Genomic DNA, 12,018 nt, shown 5'->3' with positions numbered 1-12,018 from the left:
CACCGATATAGTTGTCAAGCAACACTACTTTGTATCTACATCGGTGCTGATGTAGTTGTCGAGTTGTGTTGCTCTATATCTACATCAACATCAATTACGTAGATGCAAAGTAACCCTCACCTTTCACCGTCGCTCTTCTCATCCACAACAGTCATTCGCAGAACAACGTCGTTATTCACCACTACCGATTGAAACATTAAAATTATCCTTTTAGAATAATAAAATTATATATTTAATTTTATAATTAAAAAAATATTAATATAATTTTTTAAAATATAAAGATTGAGATAACTAACCACATGAAGTAATTTTTATTAACAATGTGGACGCACATTCTGTCAACACGTAGAACAACATCATTCCCACTTATTAGTCCATATGGTTATAGGAAGTATAAGAGTCCAGCATCGGTGTCATCATCCAGCGGAGAACAGAGCTGTTCGCTACCATGCAATTTATGATATGTGGACAACTCCTGGATGAATGAAGTGGTAAAAGATTTCAAACAGGTTAACTGAAAGAAAGCAAACCAAGCACCACGTAAGCCACAGTGACAGTACAAGTGAAGATACAGTATCACATAAGCTACAAGACCGACATTGCAACAAAGAACATACTGATGTGAACCATTACATCAAAAAGCAAACACCCACAACTGACTACAAGAGCTGCATTGCTTAATGGCCGTTAGGCTACACAGAGAAACCAAGCCAGCCAACCAGCTGAACAGCAATCCTGATGGCTGACGGTGCAAGCATATGAGCAATGACAGGCAGTGTCCGAGAAGAGAGAGTACCCAGAATGAACCAGTTGATACTAAGTAGAGCAACAGCATCGGAAGCCGGCCTGTTCCTGATGGTTGAGAAAAACTCGAGCACGCTGCCAAGAGATATGCCTACAACAGTAAATAGGGCTACTACCAGAGGAACACATGGGTCTTCAGCTTCCCAGATGATCATGCCTACCAGAAGAGACAGGAATGAACTGAACAAACTCCGAGAAAGTACCACAACTCTCTGTTGCCTCAAAGCCTCACCTATGGTAAAATTTCTTGAGAACACTACGAACAGAGATGAGCTCACAAGCAGCTTAAAAAGGTTATGTTGCCAAGGCATTACCTTTTTCATGAGGTTCCTCTGGGTCCGAAAGGCTTAAGCCCCTCCGGTTGTAACTTGGATGCATTGAAGTGCTACCATAATCAGTGCCAATTAAGATACTCTCTCGGGATCTCACATCTTTTTCATAATGAGATTTGCTGTTCCAGAGGGTTTTTCCCTGAACTTCATTCGATCGCATGTTTTCTTCTTTAAGTTCCTGCAACTGCCATGATATGAAAATATCAGCAGCAAATGATTGGAAGATGGTTATTACTGCTGAATATTAATAGAGATTAAAAAATTGTATCAAAATTCGTATGGCATAACACATGTTCTGCAAACCATCACTTTGATTCACAAGAGGTTGACGAACAATGACCTACTTAGTACATATGGGAGGATCTAAAATCAGCAAGTTCAGTAATGACCCATGAGGATCAAGGCTTGATGCTCATGGATCTAGAGATCCGATCCACTCATGATGATCATCATGGTGATAGGAGTATGTATCTTGGCTTTACATATTATTTATTCGACTTACATGTAAGCTAAAACTCCTTTCTATGAACATGTACTGTTTTTTATCCTTATCTGGGTTTCAATTTGATATTTTTTTGTTTTCTGGACAAAATCACTTTATTGTTGTCGATGCTAATTGTGTTACCAAAAATAGGTTGTAAAGAATCCTAAATGAGGGTTTTAACTTTTTAAGATATTTTCAAGGCTTTTCTCAGTACTGCAGTATGTATTGGCAAACCATGTGTATTGCAGTAAAAAATGAATCGGTAGCAGTCCGGTTATGGACTGGTATGGATCCAGAATGTGACATTCAATTCCTTGGCTAGAGATTGAGAAAGCCATATTTAAGTATTCAATTTATTACATCAAAAAGGAGTTCACCCCTCTCTAGATCCCAATACACAAACTCATGAAGGAAAGTGAGACATCAATATTGAAGTATTTATATTTAATCTTCCTACACTGAACCTTAAGGCTAAATACTGCATACTGAAAATTTTACCATCCCAACCCCTAGAGAGCACTTATATTTCATATATTTTCTCCCAATAATAACAACATCAAATATGACAATAACCATGACAGAATTTTTGCCCATGGAGCTGTGCTATTAAATTTCAATGTCAAGGTTGGAGAAAATCTCATCTAACCACTACAAAATGGATAAACAAGTTCAAGAACAAATATCAAGTTCTTTTAAAAGAACTATGATCAGAAAATGTAGGCTAAGAGATCAGAAAACATCTATTATGCTAGCCAGTGTTTAAAGATTAACATGACCATCCAACAAATTAAATGGCAATATTAAAGTCACATCCAGTTTCCTGCATACCCTAGTTGACAGAGATACATAAAAGCAAAGTTATTCTTATGCCATGACAACCAATCTTTTCTCATATTAAATAACATGTCTGATCCTATACAAAAGTCTTAAATACCACATGTTCAAATTCACTTTTAGTTATCAAACTTCATAACCATACATGTACAAGCATAGTGGAAAACACACAAGTTTTCCTTTTTCAGCTTCTATATCTTTATTATGATGCATCCCCTCCTCTTCTCCCATGCTCCATATCTTAATTGAAGAACAAATTATTCATTTCTTTCATCACAATGCCAAGACCATTACCATGGGAAACGATACCAAGAATTTTCTAGCATAACTCACTGATAACTAAATTCAAGCAAGGACATCTTATTTTTATCAATTAACATATCCATTCCTCCACAACTGGCAAAAGGAAAAAGAGATCATGTTAATTGACCACTCTGATAATTATGCATAAAAAATCCCAAATCTAGACCAGCTCATTCACCAAGCCCACACGAACAACTTGTTTGTCATAGCTATCATATGTTGCTTCAAGTATAAGATCTTAGCCATATTTCCATGAACCAAACCATAATAAGCATGTATCTCTACTTATGTTTCCTGTTGAAAATTCCATAAAATGTCACTTACCGGTGGAAAATTCCAGCACGTGTTAATTCATGATACTAGGATTTTTATCTGAGCTAAACCTTACCCAGAAAAGAAAAAGTCAGTTGTCAATCACATGAAATAAGGATGATAATCAGGAGTAAATTCTAAATGAACTAAAAGATGAATTAGGACATGTCAACACATGATCATCTATGAGAATTACCAGCTCCTATGAAACTTGCTATGATTACGTACTGATCACAAGCCTGTTCATAACTGCTTTATGATCCACCTTTCACAATGTGGCACACAAGTCATACTATTGAGCTTTCACTCTATTTGACTAGCTACAACATAGACGGAGCTAAATTTTAAAGTAGCTCTGAATTATATCTCAAAAGTTTGTTTAAGGAAAGAAAGTCACCTCGTTCTCAAGTAGGTCAATCCTAGTTACAGCTTTCTCGTGTTCCTCTTCAATCTCCTTAAGTATCATTTCTATGACCTTTCGATCGTCCGTTGCTATCAGCAGCCGTTCTTCAAGTTCCTTATTTTCCCATATGAGATTCTCTAACTGAATTTGCATCTCATTGAGAAGCCTCTCTAGCTATACATCAACAACGTCAGTCATTTGTTAATTGAACTTTTTTACAGGAAATAGACATATATAATAATGACTGACATGATCACTAGTTAATGAGATGCAATTGACAGGTCATAAACCACTAGCAACAAACAGTGAATAATCAATGAATTAATATATCCTCTTAGAGAATTGTATAATTCAGCACTATGCAATTGGTAAAGATGTGCAATAGAGAAGTAAAAGAAGTAGTTGGCAAACATTAAAGATGATACACATACATCAATTTCTGTGGTCTCCAAATTAACCACAATTTGCAGGAGCAAACCAAGTCCAAATAACTGCTAGTCTAGTCACAGTCAACACCAGCTAAAAAATTAGAACTTCAGAGCTGTAGATTTTTAATCCAAATCGCTAGGAGAAAGGAATTATACAAACCATATTATCAACTTTTCCTCTCCAACCTTTCCTTTTCTCCATTTTTCTCCTTTCTTCTCCTGACATGATCGAACCATAGCACGGAGTATGTCAAGCGTAGCCCAATGGTGGCTCCACGCCGTGACCCGAGTCTAATAGGCTAATTAGCTTATAACTTTATTTTGATCCAAACCACTGACCAAAATGCTTAAGCTGGAGAAAGGAATTATACAAACCATATTATCAACTCTTTCTCTCCAACCTTTCCTTTTCTCCATCTTACTCCTTTCTTCTCCTGACATGATCGAACCATAGCACGATGTATGTCAAGCGTAGCCCAATGGTGGCTCCACGCCGTGATGAGTACTCTAACTCCATCCATGGGTAGCCCTTTCTACTTGAGCCCTCTCACCATGCCCAAATATTGGGCCGTACTCGAGCTCTCTCACCATGCCCAAATACTAGGTCGGCTCTGATACCAAATGTCATGACCCGAGTCTGATGGACTAATTGGCCTATAATTTTATTTTGATCCAAACCACTGACCAAAATGCTTAAGTTGGAATTAATGTAGTACACTCATCAGACCCTTATAAGTCAATATTAATCTTTGCCCACTTCCGATGTGAGACTAATTAGGGGTATTACACCGTACTTCCCAATTTATACAACATTGGCCGTGCACCCTACTGTTAACACAACACCAGCAACCAGCATACGGTAGTTGGCTCAGAATTTAATTTCTCGAGAACCTAGAGACACAAACAGGACAAACAAGAAAGCAAAGAAGGAAGCCATTGAATTGAAGAGCAAGCTAACCTAAAGAAAATATAAGCACTAAGAAAATTTAGGAGAAAGTTTCAGATTCAATAAATTTTCTTTTAGTTCATTTCAGCATTTATTTGGCACAGACATAAGCTATTGAGTAAAAATACTATTAGATAGTATTTTTTTTTTTAATTTTATCTCAGTTGTATCAAAGAATATATACTATCCTATTATGTTGAATTGCTAACCATATCAAAATCAAACAATGATAATAAAAGAAAGGTAAGGACCTTGCACTTCTCTCTGTCTAGTATGTGCAAACATAAGAGTGTGTTATTAGAATATTTTATTTTCATTTCAGTTGTTCGATTATATGTGACAAAAATAATCATTGCTATAGAGAATACCAAGCCTTAAGAAGCATGAGAAGCACATAGTGAATCCGAAGATCCAGTATGCATATACAAATCAATCTTCCTAATACATTTTTGACATGGGACCAATAAATCATGCATGCATGTGTTGAAGTCCCACCCACATAATCTTTCCTCTCAATAATGATATTCTACGAACCCATCAAAGCTCCCACTCAGTAGATATACAGTAATTGCTGCCCAAGCACAACCCACTGGGGAGACTGCTCGCTTTCAAAAAGATCACAATCCAAAAGCTTCTACTGTAATATTCAAGGTTCTCATCAAGATCTAAAATATCAGTTTGATCCACCTTCTCATGACATTCTGACATGGGACTACTCCCTCGCAAACTAACCTCAACAGTGTGACTCTTCATAAACCATCTTAAAGTTTGCATTTTATGGATTAATATTCCTTTTAAAGTGACAAGCTTCCAGGAAAAAAGAACTTCATATAAGAATGAGACTCAGGGACATTCCTGTTATGCAAGTAAAAAAATGGCAGATCAGTTCTATCTGGCCCAAGATACTCAGTTTCCATCGTATGCTAGACCTAGTCTATTTGGTGGGCCAGGTTACGTCAAATATCATTTTAAATTTGTGGGTCAGGCTCGGGCCAATCCTGGCCATGTGCTGTCCCCATATCGTTTATGCTCTCTTTCTTAGAACAACCCTTTGACAACTAGAACTCCTCAGTCCCTACAATTTAGCTTATTTCCTGCTAGCTCTCTCACACACACCTCTTTTCTGCTCCATTGTAATCTGAAAGGTATCAATCCCCTTGCTCCTAGCAAGTTCTTTTCTCTTCAAGCAAGGTCTATTTTAACAAAATGCAAAACGAACATATAAGTGACCCCAGTTTCATTTAGTCTTAAGGAAAATAGTTTAAGTGATAAAGCTCAAAATTATATAATGATAGCATTCGGATTATTTACTATGCCCATAACATGGCCGACCTTGAATAGTTGAGAGAAATGCATCTTGCTGTTGTCTTTTTTTGTATCAATTGTCGACACAAAATTTACTCTTATTGTCAGCAATTAAATCATATTAGAAATTGTCCAATTAAATCATATGGCATTAGCTAACTGATTGGATGTTGTAAAATTAGAACATATTCCTAGATACTCAAATACCATGGCACATATGCTTGCGGGTTTTGGGAAAACAGTATGTTCTCCATTTTTTTCTTGGCTTGCTGATAATCATTCAGCAAAGAAGTTTGTATCTTCCAGTTAATTATATATAATCTATTTTATTTCAAAAACTCCTATGGTACTTTGTGCTTGGTAGCAAGTTAGATGCTCTAATGACAACGTAATATTTCACTTTTATAATACCTGATAGATCTACATAGAGTGAAATACACTTGATTTCGCTTTTTTAAATTTCCAGCTTTCCAGTGACCCCATATATATATTCCCTTCTCTTTTTTCTTGAGAAATGCAAATGTCAAAATTATTAGTTAGCATAACATACATGGTTTAATATCTTTCACATTTTCTTGACATACAAAGTCTTCAAAACTGCAGTTTGTTTCTGTCCTTGGTGTATGATTCGGTCATTGAGGAAGTTTTACCAAAGAAATTTGGTGGCACACAATATACTTAGTATGCTTCTCAACAATTTTATGTTACACTATGCAAGCAGCCAAGCTAGAACTTCAAAATGAGATGGTACCAGCTCACTTAGTTATACAACTAACTGCAAACACATAATCAAGCAGACAAGCTCAACAATCTTTGGGAAAATGACAACCTTCAATAGTGAATATAGTAAAACCAAGCGACATAAAGTGAATTCTTAAGGCCTACAGCTTTATAAGCGTCGACATAAGTTAAAACAATACAGCAAGATAGAAATGGCTAGTTATTGAGTAGCATAATGCATATGTATAGCCTCCAAAGAAAAGAAAAAAAAAAGGCTTGTATAGGTTTCTGCAGGAGAGACTGACCTTTACTTCGTTCTTCAAGGCAGTCAGCATTCGCATTGGTAGAGTCATGAAAGTAATCCCCAAAATGAGAAAGTGCCAACAGAGGTCCACATGAAAGTTGATGATCAATTTCAATAGTTGCCAGAATACCAGCGTGGGAAGAGCAACCGTCCTCACTCCCAGAAGGAAGAAGATTTGGACCAAACCGAAGGGTTTCACAATCAAGTATACCATATTCGTCATTTACACGAACACATTATCGGCACATCTGGACGACACATACTTGTCTGCACTGGTACGATTGCACGAGTGAATTAAATATCTGAGAACACAAACAACACATTTGTAGGGAAAGAAAAAACCTACCGACCGCACCATGGGAAGAACACCATTCACGATCTGCGTCGCAATCGAAGGAATGCTGCACCTGAGGCGGAGGAGATAGAGAAGAAGTTGCAAAAGAAAACCTGGGAACAGGGAAAGCTTGAAACAATATACCAACAAAAAAACAACGGATTTCGTGTGCAAGAAAACCACAACGGTGTCATATGGGAATAGAAGAAGAGGTAAAGGGGGAGCAGCTACCTGCGAGGCCGACGACGAAGAACGTCCCGTTTGCTCCTCTCTTTTCCAACCGAGTCCGCGGCGGATGGAAGGACGGACGATGGGGATGAGAACGAAGTCGTGGGAATGAAGGTGGAGAGGACGAGGAGGAGTGACACGTCGCGGCGTAGAAGGGAGGAAGCCATGGGGGGATGACACGCGCGAACGGTCGACGCTTTTTTAATGCGAAGCCGGAGAGAGGCATTGGGTTCGGACGGCGCTGCAATTTCCTGTGTCTTCTTGTTTCTCGTTCTTGTTGGCTTTTCTCGTGTTGTTCCGACTGACTTAGGTACGGTTCGGATCCCGTTATAGTCGGTGCTTCCGTTGCATTTATTATTTTATAATATCTAATTATATAATTTTTAAAAAATATTTCCATCAATCGATTTTTTTTTTAAATTAAATATAAGATAACTTACCATTTAGTCCCACATTGATTGAGAAGCATGGGAACCAAGGATTCATAACTCCGTCGGATCTCTTTTACTCTCAAAATATTTTTTTTTTATTTATATATTTTAAAAGGATAAAATCATGCGCCCTCAAAACAAGCCAATGGGCCACACTAATGATCGACCAACCAAATAGTCTCTTGCTCGAATTAAAACTTATTTGAATTTACTTAATCAAATTAAATTAAAATTATTATTTATTTATTAATTTATAATTTTAAATAAATTAAATTTTTATATTTTTAAAATAAATCACTTTTGTATAATTGAATGGATCGATATGATAAAATTTATAATTAAAACCATAAAATTATACTTTTGGATTAGTTTAATTAATCGATTTAAACCAGATAAGCCTTAGGACAATGAAGTTAACTAGATTGAGATTTTTTAAATTAACATTAATTTGATATGTTCAAGTTAATTAATCAAATCAAGAAAAAGTATCCCAAATCAAAATCACTTATAGTCTTCGAAATCAAATCAAGTCGACTTAATTTTTTGATTAGATTTGAACACCCCTATATGTATAAATAAAAAGTTAACAACACATCAATAAATATAAAAAGTTAAATTTAATCGCTAATATATGCAGGATAATTTACCCATAAAAAAATTTTACTAAATAACGTCTATGTATTAAGAATTTATTTAAGGTTTTTATAAATCCTAATTCTACTCTCTTATATCAATTTTTTTTCAAATATTTTCAAATGAAAAACGGAGAAATACAAGTCTTCTCTTTTTGATTCCTTGCAATTCCATAGAAACAAGATTGAGATGTTAAATCTTTGGCATATAGTTAATCTTCGGAGGGGATCAATCTATTCTTAGGACATTGCAATGCCACATTAAACCGACTTATTTTTATATTACGGTGATTTATCCTAAAAAATCCTTAAGTTTTGGGATTTTATCAAAAACAGTCTTTTTAATCAAAAGCCTTGAATATTATTTTAGAAAAGAATATCATAGGTTTATTTATTTTAAAAAAAATTAATTATTCAAACTTAGCCTATATTAAGCTTAAAGTGTGTTTGCTTAAAAAAAAAAGTTAGTATTTTGGACTCTTCGCTAAAGAGTTAATCTTTTTGCTCAACCTATGTTAGCAAGATTATGCGTTATAGTTGACACATTTCTTTTAACAAAGTAAAATTGTATAACGTAGGCCTATTTTTAATTTTGAATCTTTAATTTTAAGGAAAATTTTAAGGAAAATTTAGGATTCGAGATCAATAGGATAGTTTCCCTCTCATCCTACGCTAGTGTTGTCACGACTCTAATCTAATAGATTAATTAATCTATTAATTTAAATTAAAATTAATAATAATATATTTATCAGACTCTTATAAGTTAATTTTAATCTCATCCACGTTAGGGTTAATCGGGATATTACAAGTGTATTCCTCTAACTAGAATTCAACATTGTTCAATTGTATCAAAATTGAAAAGTAATTGGTTGTTGGCTGGTGCCAAAGCCCATCGTTGAGGAATGGCAAGTGATCCATTAGAGAGAGTAAGGCCGGTCCATGGAGCTGAATTGAAGTCTTCGAGTATGGCTCTACAACGATCATCTTCTCAGCACTTCATTGATGAGGTTTTACATGTAGCTACGAAGCTTGTCCTCACTACGGTGCAATCTTTACAAAGTGAATAATTATGCAATTGAGATCCACTTTGTCATCTCATCCTTAGTTGATTTTGCCTAAAACGTATCGTACTTAAGCGATACCTAACGACATGCATAGAAAAAAAAAAAATTAGAAAGACGAATGCAAGAGTTATATATCGTCGTTACACATAAAAATAAAATAAAATTTAAAATCACAACCAACACAAAACAAATTTGTATTCACTACCTATCCTTTGTCAAAAAGAAAATTATCGAACGATTAGAGAGTTCGAAGGATAAATGCAAATCCAATATTCGTCTAATAACTTTATCGAATATAATATCGATTATACTAATAAAGACATTATATTTTCATCTCAGGATCATAATCCTACCAACACAGAACTATTTCAACCATGATTTTTATAGAATTAAATAATATAACAGACAAAATATCCATTTAGATAAATAAATCTTTAGGTGGATTCCACGACTCGAAAAGACCTCATTAGATCCAAGATTCTGATCCATCGCCAACCCATCAACCACTGGTGGTGGTAATGCGACGTCCATAATAGCCTCAAAGCATGCAAGGAAAAGCACGTCGATGATTCCCAGGCGATTATTGTCATTCGATTCCTCTTTATTTAGTCCACCCACCACAGCCATCCTTCACACATAATGAACGCAACGCAATTGGCTGTACGCCCGAATCATCTTCCACCTACGTAGCTACTCTTCCCGAAGACTAACACGTATACACGTATCCGACCGTGATCCAACTATCGAAGCACTACTGCTCCACACAAACAGATCCTTGTATTCTACTATATCGTTTGGTAGCTCCTTCGAGCCTTTCGTATGCTCATCATTCCACCAACTCGGATGGTCGTCTAAGGTGATGCCCAGATCATCTCTGCAACATACAACATGTCCCACAGCTGGATCGCTCGGTGCTCACACTTTGACACTCGTTAGAGGGCATGATAGTGGTGTGTATCGCGTCGATGGTCTCACCTTTCCATCATAGATTACTCCGCAAGTACATGATGACTCTGCATGCAGAGGCGCGCCAAACGCAAGATTGCTGCTCGCACTTCGGTTTGCCGACACAAACCAAAAAAACAATGAAAGAAAAAGAAAGCAATGGTGTGACCTTTTAAGTTAAGAAATCTATTAATGATTTGAGTTCCCTACCACTTGGCCGCAATCTTCTCTCGAGGTTGCCTCTCAACTCTTGTCGTTATCCTCCATCGCATGGGAGTTAGAGTTCATGATGAGATTTTCGAATCCATTATTATTTTTTTACGATAAAAGTTTTCGTTGTTAAACTTTTTATTACTTTTTATGTTTTAGAAAATATAAATATATTGTTTTACTAATTCATTCGATCGAATCCGGGCTTTCAAAGGTCAATTGCTTCATCTAATTATAATGACCATATAACCATTTCTTATGGTGATGAAAATAAGGTCAATTTCATCGTTGACATTGATTAGAATCTTCATGTCGATGTACGTTGATCCACATCCCACAATGAAGTGACGATTAGAATTGATGATGATTGTTCAGATGTAACGATCGATAAAAGTTTTATGCGACAAATAAGAAAAAGTCTATTCTTTGATCTCAATAATTCATTTGAAAATGGGGTTTCGATCCATACCTATCAACAGTAATATAATAATTTTAATTTTAATCTTAATTGTTCGACGTGTCAATGATTCAATACAAAAAAATAAAATGTTTGATCAGTAATTTTGTAAGATTTGATGATAGTATTAGACATCTTCTTTAATATTTAAATTAATGAGGTCGAAAGACTAAAATAAATAAATGCATCGAAAACCTTTTGTTATAAAGTGAATTCGGATAATAATTTTCTGAACAGTAACATGAAATCATCGATTATTATTTAATCATTGACATATATATTGAATCATCAAATATTATAAGTACGTATAATGATTTATGTTGAAATTAGAAACCTCGATTGTAGTGTCAGAATGATGAACATTCATGTTGACATTGTCATGAGGTGGTGATGTGACTGATGCATCGGAATATGATGTATCTTTGTGCAGATATTAATTCCTCGACATCATCTCTATGAAAGTGGAAAATTGCATGTCTATTCATAGGCCATCAGAGCTACCAATAAAATAAAAGTTGATTTGACAAACGATGAAACTTCAT

The 12,018-nt window shown here is 35.5% G+C and overlaps 1 protein-coding gene across 1 annotated transcript; it reads right to left on the bottom strand.

Moving 5' to 3' along the window:
• Positions 1-539: 539 nt before the first annotated feature.
• On the bottom strand, positions 540-7,985 carry LOC103991064 (uncharacterized). The gene is made up of 6 exons (XM_018828940.2): positions 7,741-7,985; positions 7,522-7,622; positions 7,177-7,442; positions 3,467-3,646; positions 1,119-1,320; positions 540-1,036 (listed from the first exon to the last, which is right to left on the bottom strand). The coding sequence occupies exons 3-6, from the start codon at positions 7,396-7,398 to the stop codon at positions 693-695; spliced, it is 948 nt and encodes a 315-aa protein (XP_018684485.1). The 5' UTR covers positions 7,399-7,442; positions 7,522-7,622; positions 7,741-7,985; the 3' UTR covers positions 540-692.
• Positions 7,986-12,018: the final 4,033 nt, after the last annotated feature.

The sequence above is a fragment of the Musa acuminata genome, chromosome BXJ3-7 (genome assembly GCF_036884655.1).
Source record: "Musa acuminata AAA Group cultivar baxijiao chromosome BXJ3-7, Cavendish_Baxijiao_AAA, whole genome shotgun sequence".
NCBI lineage: Eukaryota > Viridiplantae > Streptophyta > Magnoliopsida > Zingiberales > Musaceae > Musa > Musa acuminata.
Note: the sequence above shows the minus strand (reverse complement) of the source record. Positions and strands in the feature narration are given on the sequence as shown.

Coding starts and splice junctions, on each gene's coding strand:
- LOC103991064 (XM_018828940.2), bottom strand. CDS start 7,398: ATGACGAATATGGTATACTTGATTGTGAAACCCTTCGGTTTGGTCCAA. Junction 3,647..7,176: donor CCTTGAAGAACGAAGTAAAG/GTCAGTCTCTCC, acceptor GTTGATGTATAG/CTAGAGAGGCTTCTCAATGA. Junction 1,321..3,466: donor TTGACCTACTTGAGAACGAG/GTGACTTTCTTT, acceptor ATATCATGGCAG/TTGCAGGAACTTAAAGAAGA.